The sequence below is a fragment of the Macaca fascicularis genome, chromosome 4 (assembly GCF_037993035.2).
Source record: "Macaca fascicularis isolate 582-1 chromosome 4, T2T-MFA8v1.1".
NCBI classification, from domain to species: Eukaryota; Metazoa; Chordata; class Mammalia; order Primates; family Cercopithecidae; genus Macaca; species Macaca fascicularis.
The window spans coordinates 20,069,198-20,093,070 of NC_088378.1; the positions used below are offsets into that span (position 1 = coordinate 20,069,198).

Consider the following 23,873-nt stretch of genomic DNA (forward strand, 5'->3'; position numbering starts at 1 on the left):
CTAGCTCATCTCTTCTCTAATCCATTCGTACCTCCTCAAAGTCTTTTCAAAGCCCTGCTTTTTATCTATTTCTATTTCGCATTAGATAAAACCCACTCTTTAAACTATCATACATGCTCTTTTCCAAAACTAGTTCCTGGCTATTTTTCCAGATTTGCTTCCCATTGCTCTTCTCCATGAATGCTTCAACTAAACTCTACAACTTGCCATTCCCTGAATACACTTTTACTTTCCCTCCTGTATATTATTCAAGGAGTTGTATTGAATTGTTCATCTCTCTAAGCTTTTAGAAATTCAGTTCGGTAAGCATTGAGTAAAACTAAATAAGACGGTCTTTCTGCTTCAGGAAATTTACAATCTCAGGAGAAAATAGATAGTCTCACTTTCTGAGATTATAAATTCTCTGGGGGCAGAAACAGTCTTGCATTGTTTCCCAGGCAATCAAAGACTTTTCAGCCTCATAAGACAGAATTTTTATAGCTAGCTGTTATATGATAAAAGTACAGGCTCTGAGAGCATGCAGATAAATCTCACTTCCATCATTTACTAGTTGTGTGGACTTAAGCAGTTTACTTAAACTCTTTCAGCTTCTGTCTCCTCATCTGCAAATGGGGGTAATAAAAGCATCTGTCTCATAGGATTATGATATAAGACAATGCAAGTGAAGTTATTTGTATAGTAGGTCACATAATGGTAAGCTCTTAGTAAATGTCAGTTGTCAGTGACCATTGCTCTACTAACAATAAATACAAAATCATGGGAAAACAAAACAAATTATGAATTCTTTCCATGAAGCTTAGAAAACTTTTAGGAAAAGGGTCATATGAGCTGAACCCTGAAAGGAAGGTATGATTTCCCCCAAATCAGGACTGATCTCTTCTATTTCTGCACTCATTCTTCCAACTATTTGTGTCTTCATTCATGAGTTGAACATTGTTTTTTATGTGCATACTACATGGTAGACAGTTTGTGATACTCATGGCATTTATCAGCATCTGTCTATGCTAACTGAGGAAATGAAAATTAGCTCTTGACATCCTGGACCTAGACTGGCACTTACGGCTGGACCTTGCTGTCTTCTGTTGAATGTAAACAATCTCACAAAACATCAACTTCAGACAAGGCCATGCTGTGACTATGATGGATTGAGACAAAAACAAGACCAGATCACTCCATAATCCAGTCTCAACACCCACAAAAACACGGATATTGTCCATCCTAAAAAATGACCAAACATCTACTTATCTTGGCTAACCTGAGTGACTGATGTCTCTTGACCAATTCTAGCTTTATTCCCAAAGTCTTCCATCTTTCTCAATAAGATTTATTAAATACCTAATTATACAGTTATTCCCATTTCTTAACAGTATCCAAAACAAAGCAATGCCTGCTTCCTAAAATCTCCCCAAAGTCACATCCCCAGATCTAATAGTGGGTCCTATCTAACACCCTCTTACTGAGGCGCTCTACTCTTCTCCATGTGTGTGTTCTCCTTCCCTGCAATGAATAATAAAACACTACAGATGTGTTCCTGATGCACTTTTGACAAAGGGCATTGTCACAACATTCTTGGCTTGCTAATCTTACCTGCTGAAACTGTAAAATTCTCCGGAGAATAGCACTGTCTTATTAATTTTCATGTCTCCCACTATACAAAAACAGTATCTTTAATAGAGTAAGTACAAAAAGTTTGTTGAATGGATAACTGAATCTCATAGAAACTATTTTCTTCAATGACCAGAAATGGTAAAAAGACACTGGAGAAAGTGTCCTGAATCCTGCTTCTCAGATGTGCAACTGGGAGTATCCAGAAATTATGCTCTAGCAGCGACTTTGCAGGCAGCACAATGCTGGAAGTTGCAGGGTGGTGTCTTGGTATGTCAGAATTAATTATTATTCAGAAATGGTAAAAAGAGATATGTGAGATCAAACTAGCATTACAGTTACCTTATATCTATCAACAATACTGGCCTTTTAGAGGAACCTTAAAGTGAGATTCTTCTGAATCATCCAAATCATGCTGCCAATGTGGTATGCAACATTTATGTTAACAGGAATATTTACTGTGAAATAGTATTCTAAATGTCTTTCAAGTAAGATACCTAGTATAAAGTTCAAAAGTTCCTATTAATTTATTGAATTGCATTTTTATTTTACCCATAAAAAGGCACAGAAATCATGAAAAAAGTATTTGATTGAGAATTTAGTCTGAATTTAAAGGCACTATAAAACGTGCCATCTGAATATTAAAAAGACATTAAAAAATTAAAGAATCTGACATGCAATCAACTCAATTGCTAAACAGAAAAATATTCAACTAAAAAACTTTCTAGAAAAAAATGGCATCATGATAAAAAGATATTTATTACACAAGGGACAGTCTATGACAGTATCTGAATTTAGCCAAATAAGCAGAAAAGTAGGTGATCCAGAGTATATGATCTACATTTGCATCTATGCATTTTAGCAAATTTCTTCTCTTACATTAATCTTCAAGGGAACAGCCATATAAACTAATACTAAAGTTGCAGTCTTTAGGAAAATAGCTGTAAGGAACCCTGCAATATCATTAAAACCGCTATTAATCTGTATAACTACCTTCCCTAGGGAAACTGGCTCAATCCTTTCAATGCTAAGAAGAGCTAAGAACCCATATTTAAAATGGGAGTCAGAGAATGCTGCAGAGAAATTAGTAGTTAATTAGTGAGAAAACTAGAAAAAGATAAAATTATTTTTTGGTAATGTTAGAATATACAGTAAAAACTATTAATATTCAGTAAAGAGTCAGGCTTTCAGCTTATGTAAGCTGAAAAATATTTCATATACATAATAATTAAAATTATGTATATTGAGCATAAAAACTGAAATTACAAGTCTGGCCCCACAACATTAATTTTGTAAATTGGATTTAGATTTGCTGTCCATTTAAAAGCTCTGGCCAGTAAATCCTCTACTTTAAATATAACCATACTATGGTTTAATATGTGTATATGTGATTTTTAGATGCCATTTCAATGAGATTTACAGTCTGTTCCTGACTTGATATTCAGTCTACATTACAAAGAATATTTGAATTGGTCTATGACCCTTAAGTATTTTCTCCCTGGGGTGGATTAGAGCAACTAGTTTCTGAGAACCTGGGAATTATGCTTTTATGACTGTGAGTCTAACCAAAAATTAAGGCGTGAGCAATTTCATTGAGAAATGAATAAAAAACATCTTATGCCTTTAATGTAGAATTTTCTGGTAGGTAAAAATGCAATTCAGAGAGAACAGTTAAAGAAGAGGTGGCTCTGTGGGCTGCTCTTTAAAAGACCTGAGATTTGTAGATAAGCAATCATTCATTTAGTTATTCATCTATCCAATCAGTGCTTATTATTCTTAGGCATCACACTAAGCTCTGGGAGGAGCAATTGCTCACCTTTCCACTACCCACATCCATAGTTTGTAGCACTGCAGAAAATAAATTAGCAGAAATGACAAAGGGTGCTAACAACTCTAGGCAGGAACACCTAATGTAGTCTAGCATGTCAGGAAAGGCGTGGGGAGGGAGGAACAAATAGGGTGAGACTTGAAGGATAAGTTAAGCTGGTCAGGAAAAAAAAGAGGAAAGAGAGGGTTACAGGCAGAGAGAACAGCCCATCTGAAGACCAAGGCTGCAGGTGAGGGAGGGTGCAGAACTGTCAAAGACTGAAAGACACTCAATGCGCAGGACATCTGTTATAGAGAAAGAATATTGTGAGCTCAGACTAGAATGGAGGTGTAAAGTATGATCCATTTAGACAGAAGTAAAAGAGGAGCTGCCAACTAAATGAAACATAATATTTATTAAACCTTACTATGTATCAGGTTCTCTACAGTGCACCCTTTCTGCACAGTCTTATTTATGTCACGTAACGATCCTATAAGATAGGTGTCACTGTGGTTCCTATTTAACAGATGAGAAACTGAGGCAGAGGGGTCAAGTAATTTGCTCAGACTCACACAGCTAAGACATTAGAGAGTCAAATTCAAATCTAGATCATCTGAGCCTATATTTTATGTTCTTAGGCATAACATAGGCTAGGTCAAAAAGGGTAACCAGCATTATATTTCAGTAAAACTCTATACCACTAATGTTTGGACCTAGTTGAAACATTCAGCAGAAGAACCCAAAGACTTCTCTGATATATATTGTCCATATAGATTCTCACGGTTGTATTGATCATTAAAAAATCTGAAGGGAATTTTCTGAGCTGCAACAAGAATTAATTGAGGCAAAGTTTTGTTTGTTTTTCCTCTTTTGATAGCCTCAAGAGCTACATTAACAAGAGCAATGAAAGTACACAGCATATATGGTAGCTGCTAACAGAATTTAGTCCTACTTTACTGTATAGAAGGTTCTGTCTACTTTGACAGTGTCAGTTTGGTGAGATTCTTGACTTCTATTCATCAAAAAGCAACACTAGGATGTACCTGCAGAGACAAACCATGGATTTAAATTAATTCATTTGAAAAAAGAGTAAACCATTTGAATCCAATAGAACATTTTCTTTTCAAAGAATAAATCTGATCAAGTTAAAACTTGGGTTCTAATCTTGAAGACTGGAGCTCAGTAGTTAATGATTTATTTCACTCACATGAAATTTTTTCCATTGTTAGTAATTTGTAGAAAACCTGAGAAGCAAAACTAATCAATACTTTTACTAAAGAGAGAGTGATTCTGAATGATATATTGCAATTGGAACTTTTAAAGTATTATCAATGTTGCTACTTTTCCTAGCAAAGACTCCTAACTCATTTTAATGATGCCATACTATGTCACTTCATTGGTTCTCAAAGGTACTTTGAGATGCACGTAATCAAGTTTTACTGCTATTAATTACTTTACACAGCTATCAATTAAACTTCAACTGTGATTTTAACATAGTTGAATTGGTTGCTCCTTTCTTCACATCTATGATTTTGCTATTATTTTTATAAAATATATTCTAACTTAGTAGTTAATTATTATTTTTCTTAAAAATAGTGGCAATTTATGCAAAAATTATTATATAAAAAATTGAGTTAGAGTTATATTAACATAAACAGTACAATTATATTAACATGAAAAGTCATGTAATATTATACCTGAGATGAAATTTTTTGATAAATTATTTTAAAAACATATTTGTCATAGTCTTATTTTACATCATCATAAATAACATATGATGAGAAATAACTCAAAGGCTGGGGACAGTAATGCTAATTAATCTCATGGCATTTAAATATGCTTTTGGTTGACTTAAATGATTTGTGCTAAAATTTTTATCTTGATTCATCCAAAACACTTGATAGACAACCATAGTTGGATATTTATAGTATATTTATAATGTATTTTACTTATTATTTATATATATAAATCTCTTTTTATTTAGTTTCTAAAATTATAGTAAGTATACTTTGTCTTGGAGGAGAGAACCCAGAAATGCCAGGCATTATTTTCAGGCATTTGTTACTAGGTATTATTTTCACTTTGACACATGGGCATTTAGTCTTCCTTGAAAACTTACACAAAGGGAACAAAATAAATGATCTAGATAAAGAACAATTGTGGAACTGATTGCACACAGGTGATTTTTAATGATTCAAACTTCTCAAAGTAGATAACATCTATATGTCGAGTGGATTATGAATATTCTGATGACTTTTAAAATGTAATAAGGGTAATGTTAATTTTTAAATCACATTGTTTCTATATCTATAATTAAGTTAAGATTCAAAAGCTGGTCTCATATCCCAGCGGAGAAAGAAATCTGCTGACATTTAAGTTGAAAATGATTAGAAACACTATGTACAATTTTTATTCAATAATTATTAAATTCCACAGTATTCAAATGACAAAATAGCAAAGCCTCACTCTATTTTAAAACAGTGATATAAGAATCTTTCCAAGAATATACCACTTTATTTCACCATGCTGCTTTCTTCAAGCCCGACAATGGCAATCATCATAGGTTAGATAAAATCTTCAAAGAACTCTAGTCTGACACACTAAAGAGGAACACAAGTAGGAAAATATGGCCTAAATACAAGGAGGAAAATCCTATTACTTTTATACTTCAGAATATTCTAGCATTTTTATCCCATAATTATAAACTACCAACAAAACTACAAGTTACAAATATTTATTATTGCTTTCTTTTTCAAGGAAGCCACTGAAACGATGAATAGATGAGAAATTGGAAATTATCTACCTTTCACAGTAATAACAGGAGAAAAAAAACTTTCTACAAAATCCAGTACTTTGCTTCTTCCCCTGCTAAAGGGCTAACAAGAGATACAAAGACACCATTGTAGGTCAGTATGGGTGGCTCCTCTAGCCCTCCTACAGAAATAAACTTCATGGCCTTTATTGTTTCACATATAAGTGTGGAAATATTTCTTAACATAAAGCCAAATTTTATATATAAACAAAGCAAATACTAATTCCTCTGACTTTGCTGAGTCATTCACTTAGCACAATACTAGGCCTATAGAATGGACTTAAGACAAAATTATTGATTCAAAAGTAAGAATATACATAAGAATATGACCTAGAAAAATGTGGAGCTTAATAAACAATAAACTTTAGAGATCATCCTAGTGATCTAATTTTCTTAATAGAACCTTCATTTATGTCTTTGAGAAGCGTATGGAGTCAGAAGTTCAGCAGCACATTTCATTGTTGTTATCATAACTTAAACTTAACATCCAAAGGGGAGTCAAATCAGTTATCTCAACTGCTGCCCTTGGTTTGCGTGATCAAGTTGGCAAAGCAGAAATCATCAGTGGCTGGCTTATGTGGTTATGTCCACCCCATTCCCCTCCTACCAATCCCCTTTCTGGGAGATTAAACGGATCTCATCTCTGATCCTAGTTCCATTTAACACAAAAGGATGTTAGAGAACGCCTAAGGTACACTTAAACAATTAAGCAAACAACTGTTCATTTTGGTTTTTTTGTTTTTGTTTTTGTTTTTTGGTGCATGGGGGGTTCGAGATAGGGTCTTGCTCTGTCACCCAGGCTGGAGTGCAGTGGCACAACCATAGCTCGCTGCAGCCTCAACATCCCAGGTTCAAGCAATCTTCCTGCCCCAGTCTCACTCTCTCGAGTAGCTGGGACTACAGGTTTGCGGCATCATGCCTAGTTAATTTTTAAATTTTTTGTAGAGACTGGTTCTCACTATGTTGCTCAGTCTGGTCTCGAGCTCCTGGACTCAGGTGATCCTCCTTAGGCAAAAAACTTTTTAAACTCTTTGCAGATAAATGATGCTGCGTGTAATATTGTTGCTGATCATTTTGCTTTTTATCAATATTTTGTAATACTTGAATTTTTTATAATTAAAGCAATGAAATTTAAAGCCATGACTTTTGGTTCTAATATTTATATGTTATTTCCACATGATTACTTTTATGTGAACTTTATATCTTTAAAAACACCATGAATAAAATATTAAAGAAAGTTCTGATTAATAAGACCTTAAGGATAAGGTTTTTGAGGGATTTCACATCGAATATGTTAAAGGAAAAGACTCATCTCTAAAATGAGCTAGGAATAAATTCAAGTTGAAGATAAGATAAATTCAATGATTCTTCATAAGGACAAAATAAATCTTCAAGAATCAGTTTACTATATCACTGAGTGTAAGATATTCAGTAAAAGTGAAAAGCATTTCTAAGTGGAGTAAGAATTAGTAAATTAGACTTTTTAAACAATAGTTTGTTTTTCAGCATCTCTACTTCCAAGTATAAAGAAAACAAATAAACAAACTGCAAACTAAAGCCTTCAACTAATTTTCCCTGGCACCAATAACTCCAGAAGTATTTGCAGTTTTTTTCTTACAGATCCAAGTCAAGAATAGACATAGAAACACAAATACTAACATACGTTGCATTAAACTGGTCTAATTAGGAATTAGACGACAGCTTTCATTGGTTTCTCATTGCCTACTCATCCCATACATGTGGATATAAACAATAATGTTTCCTTAAGTCTATTTACTGAGCTCATGATTTTAAAAAATTACATTAATTTGCACATTCATGAGAAAAAAATACAGTTTTGAAAAAATTCACTGAAGAAAAATATTAAAATAAGGTGTTTATAATATTTCAAGTGTTAAAGTACTGTGTGAGCCACTTGGACACGCTCACACAGAAGGCTGTTCAGTAAAAATCGCTTCTATTTGAGATGGAGGGGAATTCTAGAAGCTATAGCTACTTGCACTAAGCATATTGAAGCAATTTTGCCTTACGGTGACAAGAAACTTCAGAAGTAAGCTGGGTTCACAGGTGAAGACCGTGGTGTGCACTTAAAAGAAAAGAAGTAGCCTGTTCCAGCCAGGAGGCAGAGTATCAGCATCTTTTGGGCATCATGTTTTTATTCCAGTGATGTGAAGATCCCAAGGAAAGCTAACTACAGAGATCTAGAATGGTAGTGACAAGTAGGAATGCTGCTGAGAACCAATTCCAAGAAGAAAGGTCAAGGTAATGTGCAGAGGGAAAAAATATTATTGGCTACAAGTGGCCCTGAGAATCAAAAATAACCATAATAATTTAGTTGCTTTATTTTGTGTTTGTAGGCAAAGAAAATCTAAATTAATAAGAACACTGCTCTTAAGCCTTTTACCCAGAATATGATACCTTCAGATTGCTTGACTTGTTTCAGTCAACTTGCTTTCCTCAGCATTTCTAATACAGTCAAGCATGAATGTAACTGAACCACTACATATGAACATAAGAGCTCCTGTTTCCAGATAGTCAGGAAATCCATTGGTCTTGGCAACCCCAGAGAGTTGCAGATGAGGAAATTGAGGTCCTAAGTAGTTATATGAGTTGAATATATTTAAAACTAACAGATTATGAATTCAAGGCATGAAACATTAATATATTATTATTATTCTATACATGTTATGCCAAATATAAAATATGCATAATGCCATATAGGACATAGAAATCATATAGTAGTGAAAACACATAAATGCACATAAGTGTATCCAATGTATAAAGATATTTCCTGTAGATTATAACAGAAAGCAAATGTTCACACAGGTGATTTTCCCACTTGATAACAGATCAATTCCATTCATCAAAAGTATATTTAATTCCTTTCTATTTAAGCATAAATTAAGACCCTTCTAAACATTTATAGGCTCTTGGTGTTGAAAAGAATCTCAAAAATCAAAAATCATCCAACCTCTCTTCATATGTGACGCATGAGTTTGGAAAGTAGCAACAATGCTCTATGGCTATTTATTATTATTTTATTCCCTGGACCAGTAAGGGATTGTCACATAAAAATAAGAAACACTTACATAAGAGAATCTCCAATGGTTTCCCTATTAAGAAACCATTCTATAAAATGAGTCCATCTTCTGAGAGACATTCCCAGCCTAAGGTTTCACTGGATCCAGGCGGCAATGAGATCAGGACCAATAAGAGTCTCCATTTGCTTCCCAACCCACCAGACCCCAAGTATACATTGTCAAGACTATGCTTTATTCACTTTGTGTTCAGTCACCACTAGAATAACCTCCTTTACCCTCCCCGACTCAGTCCACTACTGTCTATGCCTGGCACTTAGAGGGGTGGTAGGTGGATGGATGGATGCGTGGATGGATGGATGGATGGATGGATGGATGGATGGATGGATGGATAGATGGATGAGTGAATAAAGTACGTAAAAACTTTCCTCTTTTGTTCCACTATAATTCATATTTCATTCAAATACCATGATAAAGTCTCAATCTCTTCTTCTAAGGAGATGTTGTCATTTTTCCTATCAAAACTTAGTAAATGTCTGTAGCTGGCCAGTTTCTAATTATAATAAAAACAAAAAGATATCATCATTTGGGTAGCATATCTCAGGACCTGGGAATTTTTTTTAAAAAGTCTATATCATGATTTCACTGAGAACATTAGTATCTTCTAAGTGTTATCTTCTACGTTAGCCCTGTGTATTCCCATCAGAATGAAAGGGATTAGGATGAGAGCTAGGGCTAGAGTTGATATATATAACCCTGGAATGTTTCAAAAGTTTTTTTAAAAAAAGAATCTGAAGTTTAGATTTGAGAGCATCATTAAGGGAAGTCCTATAATATACCTTCAAACAAAATGCAATTTTGTTGTTAAAGTGAGGCACGAGTTATTTCACAGCCAAAAAGAAGGTAGAGTATTAAACACATCATTTGTTTAATGTTGAAAATACACCCTGGGCCTGTGGGTGTACATACTGTAAAAAAGTCATCTCAACAACAATTACCCGCCAGTTTCACTCTCACTCAGCGGGGGAGGTGTGTTTCAATTAGTGGTTTCTTGCCAGTACTTCCTCATACTTTCCTCATACTCTTTGGGCATTAGGGGGTTGTAGAGAAGTAGAAAGGAAAACTCATTACCCAGCCCTCAGACAGTTCAGAAATTAAATAGAAGTTTGTACTACTCACGGCTCTGCCTGTAGGCTTCTGTCCTCAGCCACGTAGTTAGAAGGAATATAGCCCTGTAGTTGCTGACTGGAGCCATCTCGCCTTTTCTCCAAGTGTCTGGCAAACCACCAGCCCTCATGTGAAGTGTCCAGAACTTGAAGTTTGTCACCTGCCCGGAAGCTCAGATCCTCAGCAGTCCGAGCCTGGTAATCAAACAAAGCCACAAAGTAGCGGCCATGCCTCTGTGACTGGGGAGAGCAATGGGCCCCTGGATTTTCAATCACCGTTGACTTGTCTGCTTCCGTCGACAAGCAGGGGAGATAGGGTTCTAGATACTCCCAGAGCCTCTGACAGATGTTGCTCATTGTGCCTTGGTGGGGAGAAGAGGAGCAGGGCTTCTCCCTCTCCCCTTAGTCTCTGCGATCCACCTTCTCTTCCTTCACCAGGCACCTTTGAAGTCAGCACCAACTCACCATACTTTGGAGAGTATGCAAAGTCCCATTTCAAATCAGTCCAGCAGCTGGTTGCAGCAAGTCCTACCTGGAGAGACTTACCGGCTTGCTTTCTGTGGCCGGAGCTGCTACCCCCAAGCAAAACGGAGCAGGAGCTGGGCAGCTGCTCAGTAGGAAGGTATCTTTTCTTCGTATCTGCTTAAGAATCGCACAACAAAAATAAAATAAAATTAAAAGGGCTTTATTTAGACAAATATCTGAGAACAGAATGGTGCCATCTTGCCTTTTGTCCCAATAAAAAGTTAGCAAGAGGAAGCTACTAACCCCTGGCAAAACCTACACACCTTGCTTTCGCCAGGAGCTCTCCCCCTGTTTCAAGTCTGCTCCTGTCTTTGGACCAGTCTGGATCTGGACGGCTCTCTCCTTTTTGCTAATGAATAACCAACCAGCAGAGGTTGTTGCCTTTAACATTCTGAGCTATGAACAGACTGTAATAATTTCCCCTTACTTCCTGGTTTCTTTCTGTGATCTAAATGGGATTCTGACTTCTTTACCCCTCCCATCTCCCACACCCAAGATAGACCAGATCCTTTACCAAACTGTTAAAGCAGCCACTAAAATCTATATTCCTTTTGTTTCATCCTGGAGAAACAGGCTAGCCCAGGTAGCTTTTTGTCTCGCTATGTTCCCAACACTGACATTCACGGCAGAGATTTTTTTCCCCCACAAATAGGAGTAGAATTGTTTTGCCACCACTAGGGGAAATTTAAAACGGCAAATTATTTAGGTATTTCTTGTTAGACACAGAGCAATTGGAAAAGAACCTTCAAGTCACTCCCTTTTCTCATTACCAAGAATAGATTTTAATAGCTTCAAAGAAAAGTCACAGTCTGGAAAAGTAAGAAAGCAGCTGACTAAAATGCTGAGAACCCAAAACGTTGCTTTTTCCCACAGACATTTAATTTCCTATCCTTCAAGTACTATTTTGGAAACACACACACACACACACACACCCCCCACACCAACTAGGTGACCAGTAGAGAAAAAAAGAGTAGGGCAGAGTGCTCTTTGCGCACTGCTGTGGGGGCTCTTTCTGCTAAACTTTGACCTCCAGATCTATACTAGTTCTTGCTAATTTCCTTGGCAAGAACTCAGGAACTAATGAGACTGACATCAGGACAGCCATCTCTAGACAGGCAGTGGGTTTTGCTTGACCTTCCCTAGTTCAGGGCAGCTGTCTCGCAAATATGTGCCCTGGATCACAAAAACAGCTGGGCAATGAGTCTGGCAGTCATTTATACTAGTAGACAGCATTGCAAACTTGTTTATGATGTCACTGATTTCCCTATAAGACTTTTTTTTAATTTCTTCCTTAAAAACAATCTTTCTAAATGTTGTGAGATCCTTGAACCTGGCTAACCTATTCCTAGTACGAGCTCATAACTTCTGTTCTTTGTCAAATTGCAAGGCATTTAGTAATCAGAATAATCAAACTCAAGAAAAATAAAGAAAGAAAGAAAATCAGAGAACCATGGCATCAGCCCAACCTGCTCCTACTTTGTGCAAAAATCAGTCCATAGCACTGGACAGATCAATTGGTAAAAATAAAATCTTGTGTTATGCTCCCAAGTTTCTCCAATCGTCTTTGGAGTCAGAGTACAAATAACAAGTTGACAGAAGTAGAAAAGCCAAAAGCTGAGCCAAGTTTTTGTTGTTGCTGTTGTTGTTTTGTTTTTTAATGAGATGAGACCTAAAATAGAATGTATATGTAATTTTATATTATATACAAAACAGAAAATATATAATATCAAATGACCATAAAGGACATTTTGTTCCAAATACAATAATGGATGTAAAAGCATAGGATTTTATTAGTGCCCCTGACAGTGGCACACATTGCTGAAGTCTTTCCTGAGACATCTACACGATCTAAAAATGGAAAAAAAAAAAAAAAAAAAAAGATTTAGAAGCAACCTGAGAGATGTATTGAAACCCAATTTGTAAGTGGGGTTTTAGATTTTTGAATTGTGGGGGTTCTAAATTCAGACATGTCTTTGCTATAGTTATGACAAGGCATTCTGGAAAAAGACAAAGCAGCAGACCTGCACACCACAGTCATTGAGCAAGTGAGTGAAATTCAAAAAGCGGCCAACCATCCGAAGATGTCAGGTGAGCAATGGCCTGAGAACGCAGAGCCAAGGGGTGGAAAGAGAGAGGATTTCTTTGTGTCGATAGTACCAGAATCCTCCAGTCACCCAATCTCAAAGTCTTGCAGTCATCTTTTATTTGCTCCCTGGTTTCTTTGAGCTAATCAATCACTGAATTCTGCTCAGTCTTCCTTTTCATTTATTCCACAAACTTTTTTTTAAGCTCCTTCTGAGTGACAGCTGGGCACCAGACAGAAAACAGAATATTCTTTCCTAAATTATTCCAGAAGCCTTCTAACTGATCTCACTTCCTCCAGCTTATTCCCGTCTCTGGCTGTTCCTGTACACCAAGATGAGTGGTGTTCATAATAGTTTATTGAGCAGTTTTTATAACAGTAACAATGACTGCGGTGATAAGACATTCCTAGTCATTACTGGTAAAAGTAAATATCTGTTTGGTAAGCTTTCTATGTGCCAGGCACTGTACTAAGAATGTTAGAAATAAGATCCAGGAATTCTACTCCAGGGTATGTATCCAAAAGATTTGAAATCAGGAAGCCTGAGAGATATTGAACTCCTATGTTTATTGCAGCACTATTCACAATAGTCAAGTTATGGAATCAATCTAAGTGTTCATCAATTGATGAATGGACAAGAAAATATGGTATATATACACATTGGAATTCTATTCAGCCTCAAAGATGAAGGAGAAGAAGGAAATCTTGTCATATGTGACAACATGAATGAATGTGAAGGACTTTGTGCTAATGAAATAAACCAGACATGGAGGCAAATACTGCATGTTCTGACTTATATGTGGAAGCTAAAAAAATCCAACACATAGAAGCAGAGAGCAAAATGATGGTTACCAGAAGCTGGAGAATCAAGGGAATGGGGAGATGTTGGTTGAGGGCTACAATGTTTCAGTTAGACAGGAGGAATAAATGATAAGTATTCCATTCGAGACCATGGATATGTTAATTAGCTTGATTCAATCATTCTACATTGTATACATGTATCACAGCATTACTTTGTACTCCATAAAATATACAGTAATAATTTGTCAATATCAGGCAAAAATAAGAGAATGTTACAAATAATATATCATTTAATTCTCACCAAATAAAAAACAAGGCCTACAAAGAAGGTAGTATTTAAAAAAAAAAAAAAAAGTATTTTGGAGAAGAAACTGAGACCGAGAGGCTAGGTAATTTGTCCCAGGTCACAGAGCCACCAAGTGGCTAACCATGAGTAACATTCTGTTCTCAATCTGACTCCAGAGCCTGAGAGTATATAAATCCTCAGTTTTGCTGATGCTAAAAATATCTGATATTATTATTCTATGTAAAATTCTGGAAGAACCTCCAACACATTTGGAATAAACCTTAGTTTTACAGCATGACACATAAGGCCCTGCTAACTTCTCCAACCACGGTTCATCACTCCTGCACACAGGTCCTGTGACATAGTGTGCAAATGACCAGCAGTTCCTGAGGTCCTCTTCCCTGCTGTACCTCTGCATCCTCCTCCACCTTCTCCCCTGATGACTTCCTTGCATTTTTCAGGTTGGGTTCATGCATCACCTTCTCTGTCATAATAGATGAAAGGCCTCTGTGCACCCCTAAATTCTGGCAGAAACTTCTACTTGGTTTGTTGTTGAGCCCTTCTTGGTTCCGTATTTGTTTTCCAAGGAGAATAGAATTCCCTTCTCTGAACTTTTAGTGTCTTGTACAATGTCCATCATGTAAATAATAAATATTTGATGAATTAAATAATTAACACAGAAATAAAAAGAAACAGTGTGGGAGAGACAGAGATAAAAGCGGGGAGGAAATAGAGGGAGGGAGGAAGAAGCCACTGGGGAGAGATAAACATTTATGTGAATATTCATGATTGAGAGTGAAAGTTCTATAGCGTGAAAAGAGCCAGAAGCACAGAGGAGAGAATACATTCTGTCTATTGCTTCTCAGTCCTTTTCTTTCCTCTCTTATTGTTCCCTGAATGTTAGATTCCTTTGCCAGCCTCCTAAACCAGTTTTCCTGCCTGGAGTCAATTTTCTTCTCATTCTTACAGCCACCACATTAATCTTAATCACTCTCCTACACAATAACCTTCAACAGATCCTCATTGCCTGGAAGATATGACTTGGAATTCAAGGCTAAGGAATTTGTACTTTATCCAAACTTTATCAGATGTACCCTTTCAACACCCCCTCCATTATGGCTTTATGTTAGCCAGACTGGTTTATTAGATCTCCCATATGCCTCATCTGCTCCCACATCTGATCCTGTATCCTTTGCCATTCTTTTACTCAGTATTCTTTCCACTGCTAACTTCCCATCCCAGTAAGTCTACTTACTCCTGCCTGCATTTCAAGGTCTGAATAAAAATCCCTCACCTCCTTAGACCGTCCTTAACCATTCCAGTTAAAAAATCACTTCTGTCTTCCTTGAATTGTCTAGCTCCCACAATCCCCACTCCTAATATACACAATATTAAATGAATTGAACCATACTCCTATACCTGGTATGCTGAATACTGCTACAGAAAATCCCACAGCTATTCAGTTTTACAGTAGGACAAATTAATCATCCCAACTCCTGCTAGGCCTCAGCACTAGGCCTTGGAGAGAGCGATCATAAAGGAAAATCGGACTCTGTCTCCCCAACTCACACAGTGACATATTCCCCCACACACAGAAAAGAGGATTATATTCTAGGCAGCCACAAAAAATAAAAACAAAACTCTCCACCACATAGTCTTTCTCCAAACTCTGGCTGCGAACCCATATAATCTGCAAACATGCACTTCTTCATACCTGTTGACCTTTGCTCAAGCCCCTTCTTTTGCCTGATGTGATAACCCCAACTTCCCTCCCTTTTCCTACATTAACCAACTTCCAACTTATTTGCCAGATAAATATGGGTTCTTGTCTGTGTTTTAAGAATAGAAGAAAATGTCTCTGTCTTTATTAATTCTTTCCCAATCACTTCATTAGACAGAATTGACCACTCTCTCATTTGTGCCTTCCCAGCATAACCTATACCCATTCTTGTCATTTATTCCATGTCTGTCTTACCAATTGATTCTAATCTCTTTACACACTTAATGTGGTGTTCTTGTGTTCCTATATTGACACAATGCCTAACACTTAATGGGCACTCAATAAATATACGTTGAGTGAAATCTAATGAATATCATTAATCTAGAACACAGTTTATTATATCTTATGTAGTCTAATATCTCCTTATATGTAATTGTGTTGTTTCCCCAAGCATATTGCCCTGTCTTTGAAGACAAGTTTATGTCTTTTACTTCTCTGTATCACAAGGAAAATCTAGAATCTGACATATGCATAGGAACTCTCCCTACTTTCACTCGTGTTCAAGTGCAATTGTGATGTTTAATACTGAGTGTCAACTTGATTGGATTGAAGGATGCAAAGTATTGATCATGGGTGTGTCTGTGAGGGTGTTGCCAAAGGAGACTAACCTTTGAATCAGTGGGCTGGGGAAGGTAGACCCACCCTTAATCTGTTGTGCATCACTTAATTGGCTGCCAGCAAATAAAAAGCAGGCAGAAAAATGTGAAAAAGTGACACTGGCCTAGCCTCCCAGCCTACATCTTTCTCCTGTGCTGGATGCTTCCTGCCTCAAACATTGGACTCTGAGTTCTTCAGTTTTGAGACTCACACTGGCTCTCCTTGCTCCTCAAGTTTACAGACAGCCAATTGTAGGAACTTGTGATCATGTAAGTTAATACTTAATAAACTCCCCTTTATATATATATATACACACACACACACACACATATATATGTGTGTGTGTATCCTATTAGTTCTGCCCCTAGAGAATCCTAATACAGCAACCTATTCTCCAAATGGCAGCCAAAATAATCTTTGTAAAATATCAATCAGATATGTGTTTTTCAATAGCTTCCCATTGCACTTATAAATTCCAAATTCCTTATCTTTGGGAACAAGGCTCTGCTGGGGCTGTCTCCAGCCTGTCCCTTCCCTCCATCTTATACCACTCTTCTGGCTCTCCATGGTCCAGCCACAGTGGCTACCTTTCTGTTCAACAAGGCAACAGCCAAGCCCTTTTTTCTGACCATGGATTCTTTCACTATTCTTCTAATCAACAACATTCTTGTCCAGATTCTTCATTTGGATGGATCTTTCTGTTCTCAATCTAAATAACATATCATTAAAAAGGTTACCCCTAACCACTCTGTCTAAAGTAGCAAAATTGCCCAACTTAGCTTCTCTCTTAGCATGTCTCGTGGGTTGAATTGTGTCCTCCAAAAGGATATGTTGAAATCCTAACCCTCAGCACTTCAGAATGTGACCTTATTTGGAAATAGGATCTTTACAGAGGTAATTAAGTTAAAACGAATTCATCAGGGTGAGCCCTAATCCAGTGTGACAGGTGTCCTCATAAAAAGGGAAAATTTGGTCACAGACAGGCACAGAAACAACACCATGCAAAGATACACAGAGAGAAACCAGCCATGTGAACAGAGTAATGCATCTGCAGGCCAGGGAACACCAGCAAACACTAGCAGCTAGAAGAGGCTAGCTATACACCATGGCACTGCTGACAACTTGATTTCAGACTTCTAGCCTCCAGAACTATGGAACAATAGAGTTCTGTTGTTTTAGGCCACCCAGTCTTTGGTACTTTATTACAGCAGCCCAAGAGAACTACTATAGCATGTCACTATTTTTATGGGTTTTTGTTTGTTTGTTTTGTTTTTTTCAGCACTCATCACCCTCTGTACTTACGTCTTCTATTTATTTGCCTTCTGAGTACAGTCTCCTCTAGTAGAAAATGTTCCAGTGAGATGGAGGCCTCTTCTACCCTCTTCACTGCTATGTCCCTAGAGCTTAACCTGTAATAGACAACCAATAATCATTACATAATGGTAAAAATACCAAAAAAACATATTTTTATTGATAAAATAATATCACTACAAATGCAGTAGATACAAAGACACTGCTATTTCAGTGGAAAATTCCTATTTCTAGAAGGAAAGTTGGGGCCACTTATACTAATTGTAAGAGTCTTGTTGTTGTTGTCGTTTTCTATAATAGAACAAAGTGAAATGTCTCTAAAGATTATTTTATACCAAAGGCTGAATGACAATGTCTCGTTATTACTGCTGAGAGGCTGATGATGGGATGTGTATTATTCTGAGGTTTAATGGAAACTTTTTCAGGCTTCAGCTATCTTCCCTGATGCCATTAAATAAGCAGATCCCAAACAATTTCATCTTATCACTTGTACTAGAGTCTTGGCATCAGCTTAATCTTTTATTCTCTTCCAGATAAAATTTAGATACTTCCTTTGGCTATAATACAGCTTGGTACCTTGAGATCCTCCATCTCTTTCATCTTAACCTTCACCAATTCCTCTTTTAGTCATCTCTTGTAGGACCAAACACTAGCCTAACACTAGGGGAAATGACAAGAATCTGTTAAAACGAATGAAAGGAAATGAAATATGGAGCTCTTAAGTTATAATCAGAGGAAAACAATGATGATGATTATCATGATGATGAAAAGATGACCTTTAATATGTGAAGCAGATGGCAACAACTTAATTCTAAATTTATTCTAGTTTTCTTGGCCAAAGAGTATAATCCTCAGACTGGAGAAAGAAGACCAGATATATGTGAGTATATCTTGGAATTTAAAGAGAAGCAACGATTATTAGAAGCCAATATGGGCTTACAAAGAAAACAAAGATGCCGAATTAACCTCAATTTCCTTTTTCATATAGAATTACTATTGTAAATAAAAAATTGTTTAATTTCTTCAGAACTTAGAAGACGTCAAAGCCAAATGCTGTATTTTACAACTGGTTCTATCTAACCAGCTGAAACTGTTGAAGAACATGAATTTTGAGGTGTGTTGGCATGCCACGTCCTTAATGTTCATAACCGTAGCAGTTTTCCTGACCAATGATGATGGACTACATTAAACATCCAGCCAACATGGGATGCTGGACCCGTTCTCTCCTATACAGAAGGTGTGTTTTCAATACTTAAAGAGCATAATCATGAAACCCTATTTCTATATTTGAAAACCCATGAATTTTACCCTAATGAACCACAGCTACTCAGTAAATGTCTTTACTGATCTGAGTTCCCTTACTTGTAAGTATATCAATTCAGCTTAAAAAAAAAAAAAACTCTTTAAAGCTTTTTGTTTCATTTTTGGCACTGTCAAAGACACAAAACAGGCATAGTATATCTAGATTTCAGTAAGATACTGAAAAAAATGTTCTAGCAATATCCGCAAACGGGATTAGAGAACTTGCTTTCCAAAAAGACTGAATATTCTTGTATATACAATCTCCCAGAAGCAGCTGATAAGCCTTTCCTAAAATATAGCTATCCATGGTTTACCTAGGTGATTTATTCTTGCCTATTAAGCAGATAATTCGTCAATCAAGATTCACATCTACTTAGCAGCAATATTATTTTAGGAGGCTCAATGCCACAGAGCCACTCTAATCTGTTAGACACTATCAAAGTTCCCCAAAATAACAGAAAATAGAAGCACCTGAAGTCTCTCGGGATTTTTTTTCTCTAGCACTTCTCTTTTGATATTTCACCAAATTTGGATACAAAATTTGTGGTTGGGCTGACTGAACATGAGGATATGTAGTATGACAGCACAGTTCTCACTGTTCATCTTCAAGTTTCTTGGCTAATTCCAAACTCTATGTGCAAAGTAAGATGAGCGGAGTCATGCCTCTCTTGCAGTTAACTCCTACTAAAAGGTTAATATTATTCAATATTACTGTGAAAAATATTTTTAAAACGTGCATTTGGCCAGACATGGTGGCTTGCACCTGTAATTCCAAAACTTGGGGAGGCTGAGGTGGGAGGATCACTTGAGGCCAAGGGTTCTAACCACTTTAAAAACTAAAAGTCAATCTCACTTGGTTTTCCTAGACGGTCTTATTCAGGTATAAAAGTGGATTAATTCTGCTTAGTTTCATAGATCAAAAAAAAAGGATAAATGTCATTCTGCACTAGAGCAGGGGAAAACAAAAAGGATTCAGGGTGGTGAGACCTGCAGATGGTCAGGGGAAATTCCTTGGGGATTTGAGCTTCCTCCTGTCTCTCTCACCTTTGACACAAAGCATCATGAACCACCCAGGGATCCTGTAAAAACTTAGATTCTAATTCAGTAGATCTGGAGTGAAGTCTGAGAGTCTGCCTTTTTAACAAGCTCCCAGATGATGTCTATACTGCTGATATTAGGACCACAGTTTGTGTGGCAGGAATTTAGTGACTCAATTTATAGCTTGGTTCTCTGAGTAAGAGATATCAGCAAATCCTCACTGACTATCACCCACCTTTGAAAGCATGGTCATCTAATCCCTTGGAGTTTTCACTCTGAAAAAAGATTTTAAAGACCAACTTATCTAATTATCTCATTTTAGAAGGAAGAAAACAGCCCATTATTTAAACAAAACAAAACAAAAAAAATGCTAAGGTGACTTGTTTTAGGTCACAGCTATTAGTGATGATAAAATCAGAAATAACCAACCCTGTACAAGAGAATCTTCTCTTTACTACACAGCTGCTTCTTCTCAAAAAGTTCAGTCAAAAGCAGATTCTGGACAATTCTTGGCTAGCATAGGTGGCAGGGTTGGGGGGCTGCATGGGTAAAGAACTCAGGGAGTGGAAGAAGAAAAGTATGTGGCCAAAGAACTTTTTTACGTATAATGTGACCCAAACAAGATCCCAGGACTAGGACCCCAGGCTCCTGATTCTCAGTCTAGGTTTATCTTGTGCTAACAACAATTTATTTTGTATCCTTTGAATTATGATGTTCACAAATCATATAACCTGAACCGTGGGCTTTCCTTTCTCAGAATGCTGCATTTAGGATGCAGTTTTTGCAAAATCTCAATAGTATTAACAAAATCCTAACGCAAGAAGAAGAAAAAAGTCATATATCCAATCAGTATTTTCCAGTTAAAAGAGATATGTAATAGGTTAATTTCTATCACCCATGTTGTAAAAATTTTAGTCATTAGCAACAATAACAACAACAAATGTACCATTTCTTACTTATATATACATGGTTTTTTATAGAAACAAAGAAAAAATTTCTTATGCCAAAGTTTTCCAGATTAAGATTTTTCCTATGTCCATGCCAAGTAATTGGATAGAGCTTCAAGAATTTCTTGTCCAGCTAGGCCTTTTCTTTGTCTCTTGATACATAACAAGTATACTTGGCATTTTTTATTTTGATATTGGACATTTTTAAGTACCTGGTATTTTAATAACTAAGTTGATAATAATGATGTTTTAGCAATGTTTTTATTGAAAATCTGTTAAACTTATAATACATACTGTCATGTATGGCACACATGTAATTGGTGTCCTGGGCCTTGGAAGATAGAGTAGCTCATTTTGGAAAAGTAACTGAGTCTTAGGAGCTTATTATTTTTTGGTGAATCATCAAAGTCAATATGGTCAGTATATAATAAGAGCCTATTACAAGGCAGTTTGCTCTTCCTCAAAGTTAAACCACAAGTCATGCCTTGTCCCCTTTGTACATAGTGATATGTATGCATTTGGTTCGCTTTAGCACAGAAAATCTGTAATATGTGCTCTACTCATCTTCACAAAGGAAAGTATTCATTACAGATGGTTGACTGTACACATTTTTACACGTTCACGGTTAACAGAAATTTCAGAATATCAACTTTAAAAGAAAATACATGAATTGAGTTACAAATCCACTCAACAAACCTAGCCCTACGTTAATAGAATGTGAAAAACCTCATCATTCTCCACTTTTGCCTCCAGCAAATGTGCCATCTTCAGCCACTGGAGGTCATCTGCTGAAACTTCATTGCCCACTTCATAACAGATGCAATCAGAATTTGTTTGATAACAAAAACACCTATCAGCTAGTCTGTCAGTGCTCTAAAAAAAAGATTAAATCACATGCTATTAATAGACCAATTAAAGGAAGCACACTCTGGTGTGCCTATTAAAAATTATTTCAGCAGTCCTTGAGGCTTACTTCCTTTGCTTCACTGGTTCAACAAATATTTATTGAGCTCCTACTATGTGTCAGGCACTAGGTTAGTGCATGGGGATATAAAATTAAATAAAATAAGCATAGTGTCTCCTATACAAGGAGAGTCTCTCTCATTGCAAACAAAAATGTGACCAGATAAATATTGTCAGTGCAAAAGGAGGTACAAATCTAAAGAAGGCATACATTTGTTTGGAAACAGTGTCTCCCTCTCTGACTACCATAGTAGTTTTCTTCTTTTATAATTTATTCAACACATAATTGTCGAACATCCCCTGCTATGCATCAGGCAGGGTATTTGCTGTTGAGGATGTTGTCATGAAAAGAGGTACAACCTGTAACCTAAATAGAATTTGTAAAACTAGTAGAGCATTAGATAGCATTAGACAAATAGTTGTAGAAATAATTAATAACCATCCTGCTAAGAGCTGTGAAGCAGAAGTATCAGGTACTATAGGAGGGCTATTACTCTCTATTATACACAAGAGTCTTTAGATCTATACTGGTTTCATCTTTGTATCACCCACAGAGCTTGGAAAAGAACATTGAAAAATTGATGCTTAAATAAATATATGTTGAGTGATTGAGTACTGAATTTGAGGATGGGGTAAAAAAAGTCACTCTTTATAAATAAAAATATTAATCAAAACAACTAGACATGGTATTCATTCTTGCTGTTCAAAGGTATTTCCAGTTCTCATCTTCTAAAATATGGTAGAATTGTACTTTCCTATCCCTTTGAAGATAAGCAAAGACATATGATTTGCTTTGACTGATGAAATGTTAGAACTGATTACTTCACTTCCAGGTTAAACACAGACACACACACACACACACGATGCCTTTCAGAGGAAATGTGCAGTTACACATGTTTCCTTCCCCTACCATGACGACAGTGTTCCAGATGAGGGGTGATCTATTAGCCTGCATTGTTGGCTAAGCAAAACATGGAAGAGCTTCCACTGACCTGATAGGTACATATAACCTAATAGAAAAATAACCTTTGTTGTTTTAGGCCTCAGAGAGTTAAGGGTTGTTTCTTGTAGGAGTTTAACCTAACCCATACTAACTGATAACCTAGATAAGGTGAGATATCTGCGGAAAGTATAACAAGGAAGAAAAACATCCAAAGAAATAGTAAGTAAACTGCTGGTAAGATTAGCAAAAGGCTTGGGGTGCTCCCTGGAAAATAAAATATCCCTCTGAAATGGATGCTAGAAAATGTAACGTGTTTGTCATGAGGACATTTGTTATGTAATTATAAAAAGGCTTTATGTGTATGTGTGACATTTAAAATATTGAAAGAGAAGAGTGGCACCAGAAGAACGTATCAATATGTCTCCACTGTACCCTGATTTTAATTACGAGTTAGTATGGCAGAATTTTGGTAAGAAGAAGAAAGGGTCCTGCTGACATATTAAGGTGAGAAGATCATCTGCTTGGTACACCTAGTTTCTTTTCTCAGATTCTATATGCTCTAAGTAAGTTTCTTTTCTCTGTCTTGGACTTCCAAATGTGTCTTATCAGTTCTGCCAAGTATACTTCTAATTTTATACTCACAAATTCAAGAACAGAGCACTAATTCATGTAACTGAAATTTGATGTGCAATGACCTTGACTAGAGAAATATTTATTTTTTTAAGTGATAAGTTTCAGCAATTATTCTTAAGTAATGAAACATCTCCCTAGTACACCAGACAAATTTCAATGGAGGAAAATCACAGTGATTTACAAATTTTAACTGGAAACAAAGAAGTGTATTGAACTTAACAGCAAACAAAATGCAT

General features: G+C 36.4%; 1 protein-coding gene and 1 long non-coding RNA gene across 2 annotated transcripts in view; both read right to left on the minus strand.

Moving 5' to 3' along the window:
• The window catches only part of FRK (fyn related Src family tyrosine kinase), a 114,094-nt gene extending 103,061 nt beyond the window's left edge, over positions 1–11,033 (minus strand). The window contains exon 1 of the mRNA XM_005551633.5: positions 10,442–11,033. Coding sequence (XP_005551690.3) covers positions 10,442–10,785 — 344 coding nt within the window. The 5' untranslated portion in view covers positions 10,786–11,033. The remainder of the gene's footprint in view (positions 1–10,441) is intronic.
• A 6,766-nt stretch (positions 11,034–17,799) lies between these two features.
• Positions 17,800–23,873, minus strand: part of LOC141410045 (uncharacterized) — a 30,672-nt gene continuing 24,598 nt past the window's right edge. The window contains exon 2 of the long non-coding RNA XR_012433373.1: positions 17,800–17,909. This is a non-coding gene — a long non-coding RNA (uncharacterized lncRNA). The remainder of the gene's footprint in view (positions 17,910–23,873) is intronic.